At 50.8% G+C, this 21,430-nt stretch overlaps 8 protein-coding genes across 8 annotated transcripts; 5 read left to right on the top strand and 3 right to left on the bottom strand.

The window, feature by feature from the left end:
* Window positions 1-111: 111 nt before the first annotated feature.
* P174DRAFT_441103 (amidase) lies at window positions 112-2,439 on the top strand. Its single transcript, XM_024827229.1, has 5 exons — window positions 112-265; window positions 337-666; window positions 702-913; window positions 978-1,308; window positions 1,341-2,439. The coding sequence occupies exons 1-5, from the start codon at window positions 132-134 to the stop codon at window positions 2,113-2,115; spliced, it is 1,782 nt and encodes a 593-aa protein (XP_024682436.1). The 5' UTR covers window positions 112-131; the 3' UTR covers window positions 2,116-2,439.
* pdeA (3',5'-cyclic-nucleotide phosphodiesterase PDE1) lies at window positions 2,399-4,456 on the bottom strand. Its single transcript, XM_024821208.1, has 2 exons — window positions 3,583-4,456; window positions 2,399-3,529 (listed from the first exon to the last, which is right to left on the bottom strand). Exons 1-2 carry the CDS (start codon window positions 4,275-4,277, stop codon window positions 2,683-2,685), a joined length of 1,542 nt encoding a protein of 513 aa, XP_024682435.1. The 5' UTR covers window positions 4,278-4,456; the 3' UTR covers window positions 2,399-2,682.
* A 2,290-nt stretch (window positions 4,457-6,746) lies between these two features.
* On the top strand, window positions 6,747-8,534 carry P174DRAFT_369454 (DUF4246 domain-containing protein; the record flags this gene model as incomplete). The annotated part of the gene is made up of 3 exons (XM_024822283.1): window positions 6,747-6,797; window positions 6,850-7,857; window positions 7,962-8,534. 3 exons carry the CDS (start codon window positions 6,747-6,749, stop codon window positions 8,532-8,534), a joined length of 1,632 nt encoding a protein of 543 aa, XP_024682434.1.
* Window positions 8,535-9,199: 665 nt separating this feature from the next.
* On the bottom strand, window positions 9,200-10,855 carry P174DRAFT_369196 (SSH4 family protein; the record flags this gene model as incomplete). The annotated part of the gene is made up of 3 exons (XM_024822265.1): window positions 9,200-9,963; window positions 10,038-10,343; window positions 10,402-10,855. 3 exons carry the CDS (start codon window positions 10,853-10,855, stop codon window positions 9,200-9,202), a joined length of 1,524 nt encoding a protein of 507 aa, XP_024682433.1.
* A 357-nt stretch (window positions 10,856-11,212) lies between these two features.
* Window positions 11,213-13,229, top strand: P174DRAFT_162578 (aminopeptidase P family protein). Its single transcript, XM_024821207.1, has 2 exons — window positions 11,213-11,666; window positions 11,764-13,229. The coding sequence occupies exons 1-2, from the start codon at window positions 11,570-11,572 to the stop codon at window positions 13,143-13,145; spliced, it is 1,479 nt and encodes a 492-aa protein (XP_024682432.1). The 5' UTR covers window positions 11,213-11,569; the 3' UTR covers window positions 13,146-13,229.
* Window positions 13,230-14,591: 1,362 nt separating this feature from the next.
* On the top strand, window positions 14,592-15,030 carry P174DRAFT_369373 (uncharacterized protein; the record flags this gene model as incomplete). Its single annotated transcript, XM_024822278.1, has 2 exons — window positions 14,592-14,935; window positions 15,000-15,030. 2 exons carry the CDS (start codon window positions 14,592-14,594, stop codon window positions 15,028-15,030), a joined length of 375 nt encoding a protein of 124 aa, XP_024682431.1.
* Window positions 15,031-16,081: 1,051 nt separating this feature from the next.
* Window positions 16,082-19,020, top strand: P174DRAFT_450785 (J domain-containing protein). The gene is made up of 8 exons (XM_024828967.1): window positions 16,082-16,333; window positions 16,402-16,486; window positions 16,550-16,776; window positions 16,859-17,513; window positions 17,579-18,060; window positions 18,114-18,516; window positions 18,584-18,911; window positions 18,971-19,020. Exons 1-7 carry the CDS (start codon window positions 16,304-16,306, stop codon window positions 18,739-18,741), a joined length of 2,040 nt encoding a protein of 679 aa, XP_024682430.1. The 5' UTR covers window positions 16,082-16,303; the 3' UTR covers window positions 18,742-18,911; window positions 18,971-19,020.
* A 149-nt stretch (window positions 19,021-19,169) lies between these two features.
* On the bottom strand, window positions 19,170-20,860 carry P174DRAFT_162386 (Zn(II)2Cys6 transcription factor domain-containing protein). Its single transcript, XM_024821206.1, has 3 exons — window positions 20,520-20,860; window positions 20,346-20,443; window positions 19,170-20,226 (listed from the first exon to the last, which is right to left on the bottom strand). The coding sequence occupies exons 1-3, from the start codon at window positions 20,721-20,723 to the stop codon at window positions 19,506-19,508; spliced, it is 1,023 nt and encodes a 340-aa protein (XP_024682429.1). The 5' UTR covers window positions 20,724-20,860; the 3' UTR covers window positions 19,170-19,505.
* Window positions 20,861-21,430: the final 570 nt, after the last annotated feature.

The following is a 21,430-nucleotide window of genomic DNA, read 5'->3' as shown; positions in this document are numbered from 1 at the left end:
AGCCGCGGTAGTCAACTACGTCAGTGGGGAAGCAAAGCATACTATCATGAGTTTAAATAAGGAGTTCCCCAACACTACTCCTACTGTCGATCCTTTACTTTAGAAAAAAAAGAAAAAAGTTGCTAGGCGAAATGGAGTCCACTAAAAACGAGCATCAATTTGTTCATTATCCTGAGGTCCGCGAAGGACCGTCCGTCCCCTACCAGAACGAGACACAATCGATTCCCGTCTTCCGCGGCACACCCTTGGCCATCGGAGCTGCCGTGTATGTGGATCTCTATCCCGAGCACAAGCTACCATCACCATCCATCTCACCCAACTGACATTTCGTCACAGCATCCACTCCGTCGGATTTGTTCAAAGCTTCTTCTGGCGCAATGCCGGGTTTGACGTGATTCGCGAAATCCCACAACTGCGCGACTATGCTCCTCGCTACGATCCAACTGTGATTCCGGTCGGCGACTCGAAGCCTGCAGCCACAGAGGAGCTTCCACCATCGCCAGCAAGCAGAAAGGGTTCTGCAAACTACTACACTTCTGCGGACTACCATGCGCTGTACAAGTCCGGGAAACTGACTCCGACTGCTGTCGTGGAGGCACTGCTACCCCTGATCCGGCGTGATGTTCGACCCCCGGGAAGCACTCGGTCGCCTTTGTGGAATCGCAGGTAGAGCGGGTTCGCGCGGCGGCGGAAGCTTCGAGTCAAAGATACAAGCAAGGTCAGCCCCTGGGGCCTCTTGACGGGGTGCCGGTCGCGGTCAAAGATGAGGTGCATGTCGAAGGGCACCGACGAAACCTCGGGAGCAACCTGGACTTCAAGGGAGGGTTTGAGGGCACCTCTTGGTGCGTGCAGAAGTGGGAGGAAGCTGGTGCTATTATTATCGGGAAGACTACCATGCATGAGCTTGGTCTGGGTAAGAATCGAACCTCCCCAGTAGTCCTGAAGACCAGAAATCTCACAAGCACTCCCGGAGACAGACACCACGAACAACAATCCGAACTACGGGACACCCAGAAACCCGCACAACCAGAGCTACTACTGCGGTGGCTCCTCAGGAGGGTCTGGCTATGCGGTCGGAGCTGGCCTGGTGCCCATCGCGCTGGGCGCGGACGGCGGAGGCTCAATCCGCATCCCCTCTTCCTTTTGCGGGATTTGGGGCCTGAAACCCACACATAATCGTGTCAGCGGCTTCCCAACGGCTTCGCTGGCTCCAACAGTCGGCGTCTACGGACCGATGGCAGCCAGCATCGATGACCTCGCGCTGGCCTACCGCCTCATGGCGGCGCCCCGCCGGCAACCGAAGACCCCGTCTCCGCTACCTTCCCAGACCCCATGTCAAGCATCTCATCTACTCATCAAAGGCCCCGGAGCAAGACCATCGGCATAGTCCGCTCCTGGATCGGCCGTGCCGAGCCACCCGTCCGAGCCGTCTTTGACGCCGCTCTCGACTTCTACCGCAAGCAAGGCTACACCATCGTCGATATCGCCATCCCCTACCTCCCCGAGGGCCAGCGCGCACACGTGCTAACGATCATGGCCGAGATCGCGTCCGGCCTGAAACCAGCGCAGATCAGCGCTCTCACAGCTCCCAACAAGGTCCTCGTCAGCATGGGCATGTGGCAGATCACCGCACAAGATCTCATCGCCGCCCAGCGCCTCCGTAACCTCCTCATGTCCCACCTCGCCCACCTCTTCCGCCAACACCCCGGTCTACTCATCCTCACCCCGACATCTCCCATCCCCGGTTGGAGGATCGAAAGCGAGACGGATCTTGCCCGCGGCGTGTCCGACGGCAGAGCCTCCGTCCGGAATATGGAGTATGTCTGGCTGGCGAATTTCAGCGGGTGTCCGGCCATCAGTTGTCCCGCTGGGTACGCCGACGGTGATAAAGGGGGCCGTGTCCCCGTCGGTGTAATGGCTATGGGTGAATGGGGAACGGAAGAAGATCTCATTGCTTTTGCAAGGGAGGGAGAAGCGATCTTGGATCTCCCTGGGAACCAGCCATCCAAATCCGATCGGCCGGATGGAGAGTCGACTGGCTTGAGGATTCCGGGCGGTGACGGCTGCCTATGGGAGGATGTGATTGCGAAAGCTACCGCAGAAGGCTCCTCTTGAGTGGTACACCTATATACTGAACGGGATGAAACTTATCTTCCGTATATAAGACCGTAGTCTCGCGATCCCTGCGTGTGCTTGTTCGCCTTTTGTACAAACATTCTGGCTTGCTGCTAAATGTTCGATGCGTGCTTCCGATCGCACCTACCGTGGAACACGACATGGTTCTTGATTGAGATTTGACATGGGATAAATCCTACGAGAAGGAGGTCATAGTTTGGTATGCGAACGATCAACCACAGTCAGGATGAAGTATATAATATTACCATGGTATGCACAAAAATGGACTGACCAGCAGCCGTGAGAAATGCCATAGTGATTCTCGATGAGTTCTGCTCTCGACGTATAGGGGTCATGGACTAGGGTAGATCAGATCAACGTCGTAGACGCATAGTCGGGACTGCCTCGTTGCAAATAAAATATGAAGGTGTCCTTCGCTTCCTTCGTTTGAAACGCTCAAAACCAGGCTCGTACAAAATTCTGGGGTGCAAGAAAGTGGACTACTAGCAGCCAGCACCCATGATTATGACTGCAAGGAAAAAATTGCTTTCCCCAAATTTTCCCGTTTCAAATCCAGATGCCTTCTCCGCGATGGGGAGCGTAAAACTCGCAGCCTAGTCTAGCGGCTTCGCCTCGGGATCGAAGCTGTTGTAAAATCCGTTCTCGAGGCGGGATATCATCAGTCAGGTCTTCTTTGATGTGTATGACATAGATAGATAAGCCCGACAGCGGAAGCTGTCCAGAGTCACCGGTCTGAGCTTCTCCAGGACTGGTGGACTGTGGTTCAGGATCCGCGGGATTTCCAGTATCGCTTACATCGTCGGGCTCGTAGTAGCTGGGTGTCGGCTCGTCATGAACCAGCTCAGGGATCTGAACCAAGCCTTCCGCGGTTGAGTAGAATCGCGGTCGCATGTCGACCGTAGCAGAAGCCATGTCGGCCCTCTTGCCGGCTGCAATGGAGAAGCTCTGAGGACGCTTGGATTTCGGACTCACTTGGCCCCCACTTCCGCCGTACGTGTTGGAATCTGAGTGTTTACGCTTTCCGATGCTCGGTATCGCGATACGCGGGTGCCGGGCCTCCATAACCTTCCCGGCCAGCAAGGTCAGTTCCGCAATCAGGTGTCGCGGACAGAGATGACCGTATAGGGTTGCATCTTCGACAGAATCGTCATATGAGCATTCAATAAAGATGGCGCGCAATTTACCGGTCGCAATTTTCGGTGCTGCTGCCTCCCAGACGCGTTTATTGCGTGGGTCAAGCGATACACAGTCGGGCTCGACGTCGCCGAAGATAATGATCTCATTGCCAGTATCGTGATCACGGATGAAGAATGCAGAGCTCTCCACTGTTGCCCAAATGGGCTCTTTCGAGTTTGCTGAGAGCATTCGGGGAGAGCGAGCTGGAGAATATATCCTTCAAGTCCAAAGTCAGTGGGATCCTCTGGCGTTCCAGGGTGGTAGACTTACCCTGCGTCCGTAGAGTGATCGACAGATATAGCTCTGGAAGGCAGCATCAGTGGATCAGCGGCAAAGACTGAGCTGCCCACGCGGTGGTGAGTACCAGTCTCCGGGTGAAAGCGTTGCCTACATCGCCCATGACTGACGCCGAGGCATCGGGCTAGAAGACCGTCACAGGCCCGGATATACCCCTTAGCATCTCCACGCCCGAATCTTGGATTCCCTCCTTCAACGAGACGTTGATATGTCAGTAGACCTGCCCCGCCATCTTCATCGGACAGATTTGGCCAGATCACGTCGTTGAACATATGGTTTTTTATGGCGGCGACAATCGACGGTAGAGCGGCCAAAGGTTTGGGTCCGTTTCCTGCTTCAAGCATGGGTGTGTTGATCGCCAGGCCGGACAGGTGATCCAAGTGAGCATGCGTGATCAGGACAGCTCCAATGATGTCACGGAAGATATGTGCAGCATTGGCTTGAGCCGACTTGTACGGCATTCTGAGGCCGGCAAAAGGCCCTTCATCCATCGTATACGAGCCATCTCTTAATTCCACATTGTATTGCTCCAGAGTGTGAATAATTCCTGAAACAAGGGTACCTGCGTCAACCGCAATCACCGAATTCGTCGACCAGTTCGTCGATGTTGATCTGACAAGAAGTCCAGTGAGGCTGTCTTCTCGAGGACCTCCCGTTGGACCCTTCATGAGACAAGATGTCAGTTACCGGTTTGACTGCATGTTAGAACCCGACGCTAGTCCACACAGTTCACCGTGCGAATGGTTTACATATGGAAGAGACACTTGGCAACCGGCAAGGTGGATAAATCAACGAGGAAAGGGACAAAGAAAAATTTCAGGAGCCATTTTATTTCATAGGGATAGCTAAACTTTTTGCCAAAGATCATGTTTCCTGATATGTAGATCCGAGGGCAAGAGTTGAGCTGAGAAACAATGGACTTACCAAGACAATCACCTGAAAGGCTGCTTTATCCGCCATTGTCAATAAGCTGTCCAGCCTTTCCGTACACGCTCCCGAAACAAACAATCGAGCAACTTCGTTTCAATGCGTCGGAGTCTCGGCAGCTCACAAGACGATGCTCTGTCTCGGAAAATTGAGCCCCGAGATGGGCAATGTCTCAGTACTCTCGAGGAAGAGAGTGGATGCAGAAACCGAGCAAATGCGAAGTCTTATGTGTTTACCTATAACCAGCTCCGTATGCGTACTAAGCACCCTCTATCAGAACTCCTAGTCCACAACTCGGAATAGACGAGAACGAGGGTCGCAAAAAACAAAAGTTTCGTGTCATCCGCAAGTTTCGGGGTGCAGTATGTGAGTAAGCGACGCGCGTGACAGTTCTGTAGGATCCCTGGTAGGAACCGGCTGGCTGCAGAGCAGGAGGTGTCCCAGAACTTAGGAATCTCTTTTTTTCTGGGGCAGTACGGGGTTATGGGAGCCTGTGCCCAGACTCGTATCGCAGCCAACAGATGATGGTCCAGATGGTAGGGATGCGATTCCAGAATGGCGGGTTGGAACACAGACGGCTCTTTAATTGGCGATAGTACCCAGCAATCCAACCTAGAGCTCAGATCCGAGCACACACAATGTGATTGTTTTCTCGTCCACAGAGCTGCAAGGCTCGCATGAGTCCACCGCCACAAAAGAATTCCAGTCAGGATTTCGATGGCGGGCGGTCGTCCAAATGGACCGACACCATCAAACTAACTGTTCGAGGGAGTCTCCTCTCAAGGATCACACTAGCGGGCCGTTTTGAGTGGCTGAGCGAGGTCGGCGATAAGGCCGACCGACCATGGATGACTCTGGTTGTGATGGGTCTGGAGAGGAATCTGCAACTCAATATGAGATAAGATTAAGATGAAGAGAGAGCTGGAGAATAGTTCTCATCTGCAACCCTTTTTTAGAAGCAATACGATGAAGGAAGTGACTGTCTGTTGGCGAGAAAGCGGCTACAGACAGTGAAGGACGAAGTTTCAGGTGGTCGACGGTCCGAGGTCACGTCGATGAGAAGCTCAACCATTCCAGACTTCCCAGCTGTTCATCAGTTAATGGTACCATCTTGTTCGAGAGAAACAACACCACCGTACAAGCAGGAGTACAGGATCCTTTTTTCAAGAATGTATGCAGAGGTTTTCTAGTCGGCGACCTGGTAGATGGACAGACTGGAATGACGTTACCACGCAAATGAGCACCTATTGTAAACATAACATGTTAGGTATCTGTGGGGACAAGATGCTGCTGATTGGTACCTTTGAGTCTGACTGCTGAGATCTGGTGGAGATCAGTTCCTGCTGGGGGACTGGATAAGTAATTATTTCAACCATCTCCCTCTAAGATATCACTGTAGGTAGTAAATATCTACATAGCAGATTATTGCTATAAAGCAGAGTGGGCGCCTGAGGTCGTTCATTACCAATTCCTGCCTTGCAGCGTTATCCTCTGGGATCTCCAGTTCTTGCTTTATAATCTTCCACTGTTTTGAACAATGCAGAACCTCTGCATTATTGTCCGATGCTTTATAATTAGATATGTCCTTTGAAAAGGAGTCTGAATGGACACTAAGCAGCAGGCCTCCATGATCATACCACTCCTCAGAACCAGCTTTGATGGAAGAACTGCACAGGTGTGCAGGAACATGTGAATAGGGATACTACATATCCACCAAACACCATACAATGGAATACACCTGGGATGAGATGCGCACCAGTGCATGCAAATATCTCAGCGCAGGTATTGCACCAACACCAGACTACTCTGCAATACTTTGTTCCCTTCTCTATTTTGTCTCGTATCCAGAATGATGAACAGCACATGTTGCATCTCAAATCTCCTAAGGACAAGGTATCGTTACTCAAGGAGCAGTCACAATCCGCATTCGACATGGAAAGCTCGAAGGAGGAAGGACCTCCGTCGGGAATTCAGTCGGATCCGCTTATGCTACCAGGTCTCTCTATGTCCTTGTTTCATGAACACCGGGTCAGAATCGTCTCCATGCCTAGGAGGATGTTTCTGATGGTTTAAACTCGCAGGACCAATTTCGCATAGCTTTGCACCCCTCAAACATAACTGAGCGCTGCACGTAAGTTCTCAAGCAAGGATGGAAACCTCTTCGACGACTGATAGGTCTCAGCTCCGAAAAGACTCTATGGGAAATCACTATGGTGCACGTCATGAACAGTATCACTGATGAGCCAGATTGGGAGAAAAGGGTAAGAGTCGTGGCTCAAATTCTGCTGCGCAAACATGCTGAAACTAGTTCAGATCTTTGACGAGAATTGCGCAAGAGAATGGCGGCAGAAGTTCCTGGACGTCTATAACGGCCTTAGCCCCGAGATGATGGATTGGGTCATCGAGGAGGTCAAGTTCAAGGCTGAAACATTCTTCAAAAAGGGAATGGTCACTGCGTTGGACGGAGACGTGGTCAAATCCGACATTGCTATCACTGAAGATATCAAGCTTGCCCTCCAGGCGGCTGTGGAGCCTCTGGAGAACATTGATGAGAATGACAAGGACTATGAACCCGGCTCGGGAGGACAGGTCGTCAACTTGGTTGATCCGTCGTTGTTCGCGCTCGCTTATTGTCGTAGTCAAATACTCCCAGACAGAACGATCGGACTCGATGACTATCTATCCCATTCAGGAAGAGCCAATGTTCTGGAAGTAAAGTGGGAAGAGCATGATCCCTTCAGCGTCATCAATAACGGCAGAACCAGAACCAAGCGTGAATTTCTTGACCTGTTCACGGCATATAGTCTCGATTACCAGTGGCTGCCATGTGAGATCAAGTTCAGGGATACTACTAAGGGCTGCCGTATTGCGTCCTACATCAACAATCTGCGCCCAGATCACCATCCCCCGCTTTATGATGCTCTCGAACAGATCATCACAAGCGCCATTCCCCTATGGAACGTGAGTTTGACCCCTTTGAGAACCGAGCGACTACATCGCCGAAATAGGATCAAATTTGAGCGAATTGAATACCTGCCGAGCTCCAACTCGCTGCGTGAAGTCCTGGAGCTTGGGAGTCTGAGTTATTTTGAGGATATCTATGACCGTCTCTGGGAAAGAGAGAAGTCTCGTCCTGTTAAACCTCCAGAGACCGGGCGCCTTAATCCCTGGCTAGATCGACTGAGAAGTGAGAACCCTATTGATCTTCAAACCACATTCCGTGCCAGAGGATTGCAGGTCATTGTGCAACTGGCCAACATCGAGTTGACACCCGAGACGCCAAGATACACCGGGACTCCCTGGCATTTCCAAGGGCTAATGGTAAGTCATAATCCCTCAAGTTCTCTGCTGCCATCTGTCCCATGACAGGTTGCATGATCTGATTTGCCCGAAGCAAGAACATCCATGCTGACAGAAAATCTCAGAATGAGCATTTTTGCGCAACGGCCATATACAACTATTCCTGCGAAAACATCACCACTCCGATAATCTCCTTCCGTCAGAGACTTTCACCCGACTGGCTGCACGAGAATTACTTCGACAAGGGATTCGGCCTCCCCTGGCTGCCACAGGTCTTCGGGTGCAACGAGGAAGAAAAACAAATCGTGGATCTGGGCCAAATCTCCTGCCGCGAGGGCCGTCTTGTGACCTTCCCAAACATCTTCCAAACCAGCCTCGCCCCCGTGCATCTGGTCGATCCGGGTAAACCAGGTTATTGCAAGTCACTGGTGTTGCATCTAGTCGACCCTTATGTGCGTATCGTCTCGACCGCCAACGCCCCACCCCAGCAGGCGGACTGGTGGGATGGCTTCAATATTCGAAGAGATGTTTTGGCTCAGAAGGGGCTCCCAGTAGAGCTGCAGGATATGGTGCTCGATTATCTTGAACCATATCCTCTCACTATTGAAGAAGCCCGCGAACTCAGACTTAACCTCATGAGAGAGCGTGATCGTATCAGGAGGGAGCAGACTGAAAAGCTGGAGACCTGGAGGTTTTGATTCTCCCTAATCTCTATGCTTATTAGATGTCATTCTAGCGGCTTGAAAGACACGAGCCGAGGAGCTTGCTTCAATCAATTACCGTTGCGCAGTATTCTCGTCGAGGAAGATGCAGTTGGAGAGACAGTGTTATTGGGGCTTATTGGGATAAAAGCTGCTTGAATAGCTTGGAAACGGATTGAACTCGACGGAAGAGCATCTGCTTCACTTTGGGGATACACCCCTGGGATTAGGCAGTCACTAAGATAGACGCGAGGTATCTCTTCGACGCATGGCTGATTGCAGCTATGTGAGATATTTCAAGGACATACGGGGGCTTACGGGTTCACATTCAGCTCGCACTGAACGGAGAATACAACCAAGTCCTTGTGCTGGCCCTATGACTTATTTAAGGCGAAAAGCGAACCATAAACAGAGAACGAAAATATTTCCAATCCCTATACACGTAACTTCATATCATTGCCAGCAAAGCAAGGTGGCATAACCCATAGAAATCCAGTCATAGAATGATCCGCCCATTGAAACGCCAGACCGGACCCGCTAAATTTGACAGTAAGACAGATGGCAAGAAGGTATACACAGAATATGAGGGTAAATAGACAGGGCGTTTTCCGAGGAAAGGGAATGATGCGTCAATGTAGGCAAAACGACAGATAGTAACGCAATCAGTGATCGCCGTCCGGCCTCGAGGTATTGTCAGCTTGGTTGCCCACAGCGGCGTCATAACTCGGTATCGGCGGTGAGTTCTGATTTGGCAGGTCTCCTGTAATGTCACTACCTCTTCGACTGCCGTCCGGGCTCGAGTACTCGGGAGGCGGAACCTGATCAAGATCGCTTGTGTTCAATAAGGGAGTTTGTTCGTCAGCAATGGTGTTAGCATGACTTGACCCTTCACCGACGTCTTCGTGAGAGGGAATATGCGCAAGTGGAGCGAGAGAAATATCCGTTGGTGATCGGACCGGGCCAGGGCTACGAGAGGGCGGGATCCTGACAGTCGAGTTTGTCCTTGCGTCCTGATAGACCCGCTGAGAGATCTGAGCAGCGCTCTCGCGACCGGACTCAAGAAGGATGCTGCCCTGCTCGCTTCCGTATGGCGGCGGAGGAGCCAGGCTGCCCGTCATGGGAGCCAGACCCCATTTTTTGACGTTGGCTTCGATGAAAACAAATCCCATCTGGCCAAAGTTCACATGAACGGTGCAAGGACCATTGGCACCGACAGTAGGGAAAAAATTTTGTGTCTTAGCCCCATGGACCACATCCTCTAACTTCTTGCCGTTGCGAGTGAAGAAGATCGTGCCGGACCGGGGTCGGTACCCTACGCCAACCACATCGCCTTGCGCTAAAGGAGGGCCATAGGGCGTCGCCGAGAATGGCTGGTTATATCGGCGGTGACCTGTTGACAAGTAGGCAACAGAAGTTTTATGGAAGCCTGACAAGGGGAGGAATTGTGTTAGCAACAGGGATGCGAGAGAACTAGCGACGAATATTCGGACATTGACATACCTGGGAGTCGAAATAGCGGATACGGTTTTGTGGTCATGCCGATGCTGATGAGAGTGCTTTCTGGCTTCTCGTAGATCTTCGCTTCCCAGTAATAGACGTCATTCTGCTTAGGAACAGGCAAGTTGGTCTGCACACTACATTCCGAATCATAGAACTCGATTTCCGTTCGGCCTTCGACGAAGCAGTTGGCAATTTCCAACTCTGGTTGGAATTCCCATGCCGAGACACCCTTCTCCTGTATCGCAAGGAACTGAGATAACGAAATGTCGGTCTGCATCGACTCGGGCGGATTGGCCTCCACGAACGCTGGCAACCGTCACAATTAGCATTGATACGTAGCCGGTGGATACTCCCATAAACTCACACTTCGCTCTCATATATTCCGATCGCGACATATCATCCATAACCTCCAAGGCCTCCGCCTCCTCGCGCGCAAACGCCTGCTCATCGTCAAATTCGCCCGGTCGCCCAATACGGTCAAGAAAAATCCGGCCACGTCGAGTGTACTTGAAGAAGAAAAAGATAGCGAGAACGAGGACAGCAACAGTCGCAGAGCCAAAAGCAGACAGGACGCCGATCAAGATACCCTTGCCGGTCGAACCGGATGAGTTGCCACTGACGCCAACCAGGCCGGCATCGTTCTGCGACGTTAATGACAACAGAACATGTTCGACATTTTGGGCGATGACATCTGCGTCTGTAGACGGGAGAGGAGTCGAGCTCGATAGGAACGACGTCGGGTTCCTTATCACTGAGGTGGTGAGAGTCGAGGGAGCACCAAAGATAGCACCAGGCCCCGATGCCTCAGATCCCCGCATCGTTCATTGACCGTCGGGGCAGAGTCGACTGGCTTCGATACTTATGATGTTCAGATAAGGAACACAGAATTAATTACAGAAGATGAATAGACACGCAAAATGTGCGAAAGAGAAGATGAGACGAGAGCAAGGAAATGGAGAAAAGGTTGGAAGAGAAATGGAAATCCCAAGTCGAATAAGAGAGAACGAGAGCGAGCGCCCAGCTGGGGCGTCATTTGCTGTCTGTATGTAAGTTACGAACAAGGCCAGACGATCAACAGAATGCCGCTTCCGGGCAGACAAGATGCATTCGGAGCATATGCAGCAAATCAACCAGAACCAGATAGTCACATATACTAATTCATGTTTAGATGGGCATTTCAACCATGCGAATAGTCTCTTCATACTACATACTGAGCTCGGATTGTCCTTGACTTTGAGTTGAAAGATGTAGGGTCCTCTGAGCAGGGATGGATTGTGTCTGCCTGTTGTATGCCTGTGATAGGTAACTTACGGTAAATACAATACCTCCTACGTCAATGCTGGCGTTAAGATAGCGGCGCACTATTGATGGACAGACATCTCATGCCCAAGAGAGAGTCTCCTTCATTGCATCCCCGATGCTAGCCCTTGATCGTCGCGGCTCCTTGCCTTCCTGCTTTTTCGCGGCCTCAAACACTCACTACCTTTTGAGACCTTTTGCTCCCTTTCGTCCTTCTGTTAGCTATTGAGAAGATGCGTGGCTCAGGGCGGTCAGATATCGTTATCAGTGCTGTTGATGCCCTTGATATCCGCCTTACCCTGACCAGCAATGACTGCGATAAATATCCAGGTTCGTAGGGTGCTCAATCTCCTGGATTCCATCCCGCTCTCCCCCTTCAAAGTGTGTTTCTATCCGAAAAGGCGAGGCTGACAACCTCGCGGCGCAGCAAAACAACATGCTCGCAGAGTGGCTGCGAAGCTTGGTATCGCGGCTGGTCTGATTTACCTTGTTGGTCAGCCTACAATCAATTGGGGAGATTCAGATCAGCCGCGTCCGTTCCGACAAAGGCGATACTTCTACTACCTTAGCGGGGTTGATGAGGCGGACTGCTATCTGACATATGATATCAAGAACGATCTCTTGACGCTCTATGTGCCTGATTTCGACTTGCACCGGGCCATATGGATGGGTCCGACTTTGACAGTGAAAGAAGCTCAGGAACGGTACGATGTCGATCAAGTGCGGTACTATGCGTCTCTCAAGGGTGACATCCAGCGGTGGGTGCATAACTACAACAAGACGAGTTTGTTATATATACTCCATGATACCCAGAAGCCCCAGGTGTTGTCAAACGAACTTCGCTTAGATGACGAATCGCTGTTACCCGCCATGGATGCAGCCCGGGGAGTCAAGGATGAGCATGAGATTCGGATGATTCGAGAAGCGAACAGAGTATCTGCTTTGGCTCATCGCAAGGTACTCGAAAATGTCCTCCGAATGTCAACAGAGGCAGAGATCGAAGGTCTTTTTCTAGACACTTGCATCTCCCATGGAGCGAAGAACCAAGCATATGAAATCATCGCTGGGTCAGGGGAGAATGCGGCCGTTCTTCACTATGTGAAGAATAATGAACCGCTTCAAGGAAGACAGCTGGTCTGTCTGGACGCGGGTGCCGAGTGGAACTGCTACGCCAGTGACGTAACCCGAACCTTTCCCCTGGCCGCCGACTGGCCCACGGCGCGGGCCAGGGACATCTACCAGTTGGTAGAAGAGATGCAAGAAGAATGCATCAAGCGTATACAGAAAGGCGTGCGATTTCTAGACCTACAGGTCCTGGCTCACGTGATTGCAATTGAAGGGTTGATGCGACTAGGCATCCTCAAGGGCGGCTCAGTAGAAGAGATTCGTGAGTCCGGGGCATCGACCGTCTTTTTCCCGCACGGGTTGGGCCATCACGTCGGACTCGAAGTACATGACGTGTCTGCGAAACGGCTCACGGCTTTGGAGGGGGACAAGGAATACTACAGCTCGACATTGGTGCCGTCTATGAGCCATTGTCCCTGTACACTTTCCGCACCATTATTGGAGGAAGGTATGGTGGTCACAGTCGAGCCCGGCATCTACTTTTCCCGACTGGCTCTGGCGAATGCACGGAAGCTGCCCTTTGGAAAGTATATAAACTTTGACGAGGCCGAGAAATACATTCCCATTGGTGGTGTGCGCATTGAGGACGATATTTTGGTGACCAGCTCTGGGCACGAAAACCTGACTACAGCTCCCAAAGGGGAGGAAATGCTGGAGATCATCCGTCGGGGGATCGACAATTAGCCCGGCTTTCTAATTTCAGCTTTTGATGAAGGACGGTGTGCTGGGTCATGGATGGACACATTTTCATTGTCGTCGTGGTTTCATCATTGTCGAAACAGCAGATAAGGGCCTAGAACCAGCCTTCTGGGACTGGGACCACCTAATACCTATTGTAATGGGTGCTTACTGATGGAATGGAATAGCATGAACATACAGAAGTTTCCAACCAGCCTGTTTCACTACACACTACTCATAAGTGAACAAACCAAGCATGACGGAGGTTCGGATAGGATGAGAAATCACGCATTGCGCAGTCCAGGTAATTTCCCTCGCAATGATAACCTTTCCATCAAAAATGTCGGACCGTACGGCATGATCAGATTTGCCACTCTGTTTGGCATTAGTATTGCGAATTGGCGAATTGGCATGGCATTATTTGGCGCATACAGTAGCGGAGTTTTTTCTGTCTTGCTCCGACTTTCCGAATTATCCCCTTTTCTCTGTCGGAGTCATACCACCTTTTCCAGTAAAGGGGGAGGAGAAACGATATCTATATTAGAAATAAAGAAATTTTCTGTGGACCGGGTGAGGTCATGAATCATCGAGCTTCTTGTTTCAGACTGTCTGCAGGACATGAGAGGATTCTTCCAGGTCTCTCCTGAGCTCTCTCTCTAATCCTGCAGGCATGACAAAATTATACAACGAGTTAATTAATCTTCTCTAGTCAAATTAGACTACAACTAGAATCTACAGTCGGACAGAACCGGGCAAACTGTTTTTTCATCATTCCTGGCATCGGATACTCAATGGCTGGTAGTTAGACAAAATTGCTCAATGTGCTCAGAATATGACTCCATAGTTAGGCATCATCTACCTATACTGTCGATGATTCGGGATGCTTCGCGCAATTCTTCATGCTGATTAGTCCATCTGTCACCATAAATTTTCATATTAGGTACCCCTGCTTTACAACCTTCTAGACTTTGCTTAGTGGATCTTCGTCAAGGTGGATCCGATTTTCGGGACGATGAGTTTTCACTCCGGCAGCCGTGCAGACTTAGAGGAGGATGGCGTATCCTCATCGGCCTATCCCTGACGTGATCTCTGATGGATTACCGGATTGGGCCGTAGTGAGTCACACCACAGCACCAGCTCATCGTCAGAGCTATGCCTACCTGGGCTTTATATACCTTGTCGTGTTTTGTATATCATATTGGATCTTCCGATCTTTTGTTTTCTTTTCCTTTTTCTTTTCTTCACCTCATCTCATCCTTCCCAGGGGTGATGGTCACTCCCCTCTTGCTGATTCTCTAAAAGTTGTTTACTCCCTCTCTTATATATCCAACCTGCCTATACTTTTACTATCACCCACATCAACAGGAGAGGAGTTCAAAAAGTGAAACGAAAAAAAACATACTTCCTTCGTCCTTCATTTTGAACATCGTCCTCGCCAATTCCCTCTCAAGAATGGGACAGAGACATAACAGACGTCGAACACGCCCAAGATCTCGGAACCGCAGCTCCAGAGTTGACTCATCCGATTCTTCTCCGCCCTCTACGAATTTCTTCGGCTCAAACGTTCCCTTTGCATACTGTGTGAGCAAGTCCAGGGCCGCCTGCAGTTCACTGGACCGCTTCCCGATTCCCTTCGCCCAGACCTGGCATCATGGGTATTCGGGAGGGCAGGTGCGTGAGCGCAAGTCGCCGCTGGAGGCAGAGCAGTATCGTCTTTTTGGAGGTGAACCGGGTGACGATGTAGACCTCTGCTATCGCATGCTGGAGTACTTCGGTGGTCTCGATTATATCGACCCGTGAGTCATCCTCCTTGACAAGCTTTTTTCTTTTGAACCATTCTGACTCTCAATCTCGCAATAGACCGCACTCCTTGAAGCTGCTACCTGGATGACGCTGTAACGAATCCGCCGGCCTTGTATCGCTGGTTCCGATTTTCTGTTCTCATCCGGGCATTGCGACGGAGAAGCAAAAAAGCAAAAATAAAAATTCAATCCGATGAACGATCGACCCCCTATCGAACGCCACGATCAGGACACAACACACAACACACAATACAAGCGCCAACCCCCTTCCAACTGGCGAGGGCACCAGTTTACATGGAACCCCAAGTCATGACTTGCAGCAATGAAAATACCCGTTGACCTGTTCCTTTCCTTGGGAGTACAGCCGATCATGCGGGTATTGGATTGGTCTACCAAACACTTGGCCATGTGAATCCTGGTTCAGAATATTCCCACACGATGTGGCAACGCTCATATCGAGAAAACCGGATGACCTGCAGGCCGGCTTGTTTTCGCGGGTTGAATTCGCGTCCGACCTTCGAATGGTTGTTGATGCTTGAGTTCCCCGTGAACAAGCTTGCCGCGGATGGTCACATTTCTCATCTCCACCCGACAAACAACTCGTGAATCACAAGTTGTCTGCAGTTTACACTGCACGCAACAGTGTATGGGATTTTCCTGTCACGTCAGTTTTTGAGAGGGCAGCGCGGTTATCCTCCTCCACAGACTGAAAATTGGAGGACTGGGACCTGCACTTAGGCTATTGCACAGGACAAACTAGGTTATCGAGGCTCGTTAGGCAGAAATAGAGGTCAGGACTGAGTCGTCCATCGAGTAATGGCAACTGCGATGTCAGTATGTCAGTATGTCAGTATGTTTATGATAATGAGCCAAGTACTCTCTGTACAATAGAATACAATAGAAAATAAGACCACGAGGATTTTCTTTCTCAAATCTCAAGTCTCGATAGATAGACGTTTTTCAATCACGGCGTCAGCATCGTTTTCATCATCATGGGAGTTGAAGCTGTAAGGTTCGATGATGAATAAACAGCCTTGCGTTTATTGAGGGTCCAGCTAAGCCGTATGAGGAAGGCGGTGTCGAATACCCTCCCCGTAAAGGACACGGTCAATCACAAGTTGAAACCATCGCTATGATATGGTAATTGGGATGCTGCATACTGGACAGCATTTTCCTTTGTCCTTTCCACTCCTTTGTCACATCTTTTAGAGACTATGCTCCTGGAGGTAATATCTTGACTTGTTTGAACGACAGATACCATCTTCCATGAGAGATCTCTCTTATAGCTTGCCTTCTTTTCTGCTAGCTCTGATACCCCAGCGTCACTGAGGGCAACCGTGTCCGCAGTGAAATACCCTCGCCATGTCGACAGATTACAATTATGATGAACAGGTAGAGACTTTTGCCTCAAATCCATACTTCTTTTTTTTTTGTCCATCTGATACTTAACATCTGTCTAGGGACAATTTTTCCCGTTCTTCATCCTGACTCTTACCGGCCTCGTCACCCTCCCTCTCACATACAACCTTCTCAAGCCGAGCAAGGGTGAGTCGCAGAAGTAGCTTGGAAGCATAAACGGAGCCATGAATGACTGACTGTTGTGATCAGAGCTCGAGAATACCGCCCCCCGGATACAATCAGATTACAAGCCAGAACATGGCGATCTCATCGAAGCACAGAAGCGCAAACGCCTGCGCAAGGAACGCCGTATCAAGCGCATAGTGACCGTCATCGCAGGCTATGCTATCATGGCATGGATGGCCTATCTGATCGTCGTCACTGCGAGAACCGTACCCAAGATCTGGGATCCATATGAAATTCTGGGTATCTCAAGGGTATGAAATAAGTTCCACCCTGGCAGAATGTTTCGCAAAAGCGAAGAGTGCGAACGATCGCTAACTTGCTTCCCTTTTCTAGAGCGCGGACGAAAAAGCCATCTCCAGGCACTACAAGCGTCTTTCTCTCATATACCATCCCGACAAAATTCGCCCTGATCCCTCTAAGAACGAGACCATCGAGACTCTCAACGAGCGCTTCGTTGAGCTGACCAAAGCCTACAAAGCGCTGACAGATGAAGAAGTGCGGAATAACTACATTCAATACGGTCACCCCGACGGCAAACAGAGTTTCAGCATCGGTATTGCTCTCCCCAAGCTCATCGTTTCGGAAGGAAATGGGAAATACGTCTTGTTGGTGTACGGAGCTCTGCTCGGTGTTCTGTTGCCTTATATTGTCGGAAAGTGGTGGTATGGATCTCAGCGCTACACCAAGGAGAAAGTTTTAGTCGCAAGCGCCGGCAACATCTTCCGGGAATACAAGGAAGACATCACCGACGGCGGTATCATCAATGCGCTGTCTGCGGGCGTGGAGTTCAAGGACATGCTCAAGGGCTCCCACGCGGAAGCTGGGCTTGCAAAACTTGAGAAGAAGGTTTTGGCCGAAGGTTCGATTCTGGCGCCTGAGACTCGGAAGGCTCTCTCACAGATGGACGATTCCACCCGGCGAAAGGCGCTCGCATTACTGTGGGCTTATTTGGGCAGAATTGACTTGGGGGATGCCACGCTGAATGGAGGTAAGATATGGCCCTTCTGCATGTCTAAAAATCAGTCCGCTAACGAATACTCGTTCTTTGTGCAGAGAAATACGAGGCTGCTCCAATTGCCCTCTCTCTGAACGAAGCGTTTACCGCCATTTCCCTCGCCTTTGGTAACCTTCACCCTATTCTCGGCTCCTTCCGCGCATCCCAGCATCTGATCCAAGCTGTTGCTCCGGGATCGTCGCCACTGTTGCAACTGCCATACTTCAACAACGAAGTCATCAAGGCTATTGAAGGCGCAGATGCCAAGGATCATTACACCGTGCAGAAGTTCATGAGCTTGCCCGAAGACAAGCGGCGCAGTTTGACCGTCGGTGCTGGTCTTCTGTCCGAGAAGCAGTACTCGACAGCCGTGTCCGTCGCCAAGCAACTTCCTGTTCTTGAGGTCTCCAGGGCCTTCTTTAAGGTGATGGGAGAGAAGGTCATTACCCCAAGCAGTCTGGTGCAACTGGTTGTGAAAGCCCGGTTCATCCCTCCGGGCTCCACCAACATCCCTGAAGTTAACCCCGCCGAGCTGGAAGACGTTGACCCAGATGAGGACGACCTCGACGCTCTCATGGGCCGAAAGCCCCCAAGAACAGACCTACCAAGACCGTCAACGGCCAACAAGTCGAGAACAAGATCGAGACTATCCAACCCCCTCTCGCGCACGCACCCTACCTGGCTCGCGACCACTCTCCTCGCTGGCACATTTTCCTGGCCGATGCCAAGCAAGGCAAGATGGCCGTGCCTCCATTTACCTTCACCACCTTCGACAAGCCCCTGTTTGACGAGGCAGGAAAGCCCACCTTCAACGTGCAAACACTTAAGATGCAGTTCCAGGCTCCTCCTCAGGTAGGAGACTTCACCTTTGTCATGCACATGATGTGTGACAGCTATCTGGGTCTCGACACAAAGCTTGACATCACGCTACATGTCGACGATCCAGCCAAGGCGGCTGCTCTCGAGGAAGAAGACGACATCAGCGAGCCCGATGAAGGTATGTTCTATTGCATTTATCTTTCTGCATTGTCAAGTCAAGTCACTAAATCAAATCTCCATGATAGATTCTATTGCTGGCCAAATGCAGGCCCTGAAGACCGGCCAACCGCCCAAGAAGAAGGCACGGAAGCCCTCTGATGAGTCTAGCGAGGAGGAGAGTGATACGGATGGCGATGCGGGAGATACCAGCGACACGAACACAGAAACTGACGTTGATGATTAAGGGAGTCTTGTTCTGACAGCCCAGAAGGGACATTCAAGGGCAATAAAAACGGAGAACCACCCATGATTTCTCCGCGCGAATGATACACTCAGTCAATATAAGCCTCGCTTTTTAAATATCTATCCCCGCAATAGGCTCGTCCATGGTTTGTCTGCTCCTGGAGTTATTTCCTGTATTGTACATGTTAGATTTGCATTTAGTCTGGGAGTCGAATCAAACTTTCTCATACTTCATATAATGTTTGTTAGTTCTCAAGGCGTCAATTTGAACTCTCTGATGTTGACGGTCGAACATTTTCAGACAACAATACAACCGGGCATCTTTTTGAGGAGTTCTCGGGCTGATAGCTCGGAAGGCTTCATCCCGCAGTAAGTAACATCCCGACTCAGGACGAGATGACCAGTGTATGAATTAGTCCCTTTGTAAGACATATCTCAGAGCAGAAGCGGTGATATGATACTCAACAGGCAGGTCGTCAGCCTGGAATATTCCCTGCTCACTTAGACAAAAACGAACTGCATTTGGATATCTGATGATGGTATCTCAGGGCCTTAAAACTAAGCGATAACGACGGCATAGGCCATGCACAATAATGAGCACCGAGAGACGGGGCATGAGGGCAAGAGGAAAAGTATGAGAGGATAGGCTATGGACGTCAAGGTCATCTAGAGAAGGTGGAGGGAGAACAAGGCCGTATAGATCAGACAGAAGAGGATCGGAAGGGGAGGAGGAATTCTTGGCTCCGATGACCCCGAACGGACGTGCTAATCGCGTGAGTACGACCAGCCTGGAACAAGAGGGGGATGAATAGGCGGATGAATAGGCTGCTGCTCTTGCAGGTGGACATCGAAGCCCCCAAGCATATTAACAGGCATCTCGGTAGCAGACGCAGGTTGTTGAAAACCAGGCCCGGCAGTCACGCAAGAGCCAAGCGACTCTTTGGCATCCGCGTTACAAGTATCTAGATAGTAAAGGTACGAATGGTTATGGCCGAGCACAGTTGCTGCTGTGCCCAGACATGCAGTATCACCAGCGAGGTTGTTGGTCCGAGACAGCGGCAGCCCAGCAAAATCCTGGTTCGAAAAGCTATGATAATGCTCTGAACGGACTGTCTGAATTGAAGGGAAGTTCCACTTCCATCCAGTCCCCACAGGGGAGAGGTCGACGGGACTGCAGTTGCTGGACGATGGCTCAGGCGGAGTAGCTGGTTCTGGAGAGGCGTCTGTCGTTGCGCTGCATTCAGCCGAAGTGGACAACAAGCGCAAATACTGTAGATCTTCCGAGTCTTCGTTGCTGTCTTCAGGGTTCTCCTCAGCCTGCTTGATCAGTCCCAAACGATCCAAGATAGCGTGCGTCAGGGGGTATCCATCAGAAGCTTCGGGAAGAGGCTCTCCAGGGAATCCCTCCTTGTTCAAGGAGAGTTTGTAGAGTTTCTGCAACGCCTTGACGACCAGTGAGTGATGCGATTCGAGCATTTCAACGAATCTGTTGCAGGCGGGTAAGACTTGTCAGACTCAATTCCCTTACAAATCAACCAACACCGGGGGAAGGCAAAGCAATAAGCGTGAGAGAAACACGTGAGGAAGTAGTTGAAATAGTCTCACCCTCGGGAGTAGACTTTCGTCTGTGTGGCCTTCCTCTCTCGGAAGAGGCAGGGGTGGTTATGCGCTGAGCAACGGTTGCATGGCTGCTTTCCATCACACTATTACAGGTCAGCATGATTGAGCGTCCTCAGTTCTGGAAAAACATCGTCCTTAGTGTCTTCTCGGGCAACCAACCTTGGTTTTCTTGACCCTGCAACGATCGCAAGCTTTCAGGACATGCTTTCGCTTGACTCGAAAGAGTCGCTGTTCCGACTTCTCTTCGCCTGACCCAGACCGAGGATCCGGCTGCGATAATGACGCCAACGCTGCGAGATCACAGAACGCGTTTGGATAGCCCGGTATGTGCGACTTAGGGCAGAGCTTCGGGTGCCGTGACATTTGGCTGATTGCAACTGCTGTGAGAACTATTGTGCGGTTTGAACCAAGCAGTGGCTGGCGTGTCGCTTTGACAAGACAGTGAGCTCAATTGCTACTCCTGACTAATCATTAAAACAGTATTAGAGACGGTGAAGGAGGAAGGTGGGGCATATGAACGCGACAAACGGCGACATCAAAGGAGAGCAAGGGAGGCTGAGAGCGCCCGCGGTCATTATACATATCAAGACAATGTCCGACAGAAGAAACATACGAATGGTAATGGGCCCCGCATACGAGTCCCCCACCCTGATGTACACCGCATAGATGTTGCTGATGACGTGGAAAACGATCAATCATGATGTTGACCGGCACGGGTCGCTCGACGTCCCTAACAGCGCTGTGGCTGTGTTAGATACATACACCAGGGCCCTCATGGCGGCAACTGGCCGCCTAGCCTTGTGTTCGTTGAACTCGCTGCCAGTCTGGTATCCTGGTAGAATTCATCCGTCATAACGAGCCAAAGACGGTCCGAGCCGTCGTAGCAAAAGGGGCAGTAAACATAGCATTGTGAGTCGGCACTGGCCGGATAGAACCCTTGTCATTTGGGCAGCGAAGCGCAGAAGACCAGGGTCAGGATCACCATCTGACCATTTTGCGGCGAAATGTCAGCGACAGGTAATACCTGCCGTGTTGCATAAGTGCACAATCCTCATCTGCTTCCCTTCAGC

The sequence above is a fragment of the Aspergillus novofumigatus genome (genome assembly GCF_002847465.1).
Source record: "Aspergillus novofumigatus IBT 16806 chromosome Unknown P174scaffold_4, whole genome shotgun sequence".
NCBI classification, from domain to species: domain Eukaryota; kingdom Fungi; phylum Ascomycota; class Eurotiomycetes; order Eurotiales; family Aspergillaceae; genus Aspergillus; species Aspergillus novofumigatus.
Note: the sequence above shows the minus strand (reverse complement) of the source record. Positions and strands in the feature narration are given on the sequence as shown.

Excerpts from the sequence above, each read along its gene's own strand:
- pdeA (XM_024821208.1), bottom strand. The coding sequence starts at position 4,277 with ATGAAGGGTCCAACGGGAGGTCCTCGAGAAGACAGCCTCACTGGACTT. Across the intron at positions 3,530-3,582 it reads GATCACTCTACGGACGCAGG|GATATATTCTCCAGCTCGCT; the intron begins GTAAGTCTACCA and ends TTGGACTTGAAG.
- P174DRAFT_162386 (XM_024821206.1), bottom strand. The coding sequence starts at position 20,723 with ATGTCACGGCACCCGAAGCTCTGCCCTAAGTCGCACATACCGGGCTAT. Across the intron at positions 20,444-20,519 it reads GCAGGGTCAAGAAAACCAAG|TGTGATGGAAAGCAGCCATG; the intron begins GTTGGTTGCCCG and ends GACCTGTAATAG. Across the intron at positions 20,227-20,345 it reads ACGAAAGTCTACTCCCGAGG|ATTCGTTGAAATGCTCGAAT; the intron begins GTGAGACTATTT and ends CGCCTGCAACAG.
- P174DRAFT_441103 (XM_024827229.1), top strand. The coding sequence starts at position 132 with ATGGAGTCCACTAAAAACGAGCATCAATTTGTTCATTATCCTGAGGTC. Across the intron at positions 914-977 it reads CATGCATGAGCTTGGTCTGG|ACACCACGAACAACAATCCG; the intron begins GTAAGAATCGAA and ends TCCCGGAGACAG. Across the intron at positions 1,309-1,340 it reads CGCCGGCAACCGAAGACCCC|CATCTCATCTACTCATCAAA; the intron begins GTCTCCGCTACC and ends CCCCATGTCAAG.
- P174DRAFT_450785 (XM_024828967.1), top strand. The coding sequence starts at position 16,304 with ATGTCGACAGATTACAATTATGATGAACAG. Across the intron at positions 16,487-16,549 it reads CCTTCTCAAGCCGAGCAAGG|AGCTCGAGAATACCGCCCCC; the intron begins GTGAGTCGCAGA and ends TGTTGTGATCAG. Across the intron at positions 18,061-18,113 it reads ACCCCGCCGAGCTGGAAGAC|AACAGACCTACCAAGACCGT; the intron begins GTTGACCCAGAT and ends AAAGCCCCCAAG.
- P174DRAFT_162578 (XM_024821207.1), top strand. The coding sequence starts at position 11,570 with ATGCGTGGCTCAGGGCGGTCAGATATCGTTATCAGTGCTGTTGATGCC. Across the intron at positions 11,667-11,763 it reads TGACTGCGATAAATATCCAG|CAAAACAACATGCTCGCAGA; the intron begins GTTCGTAGGGTG and ends CTCGCGGCGCAG.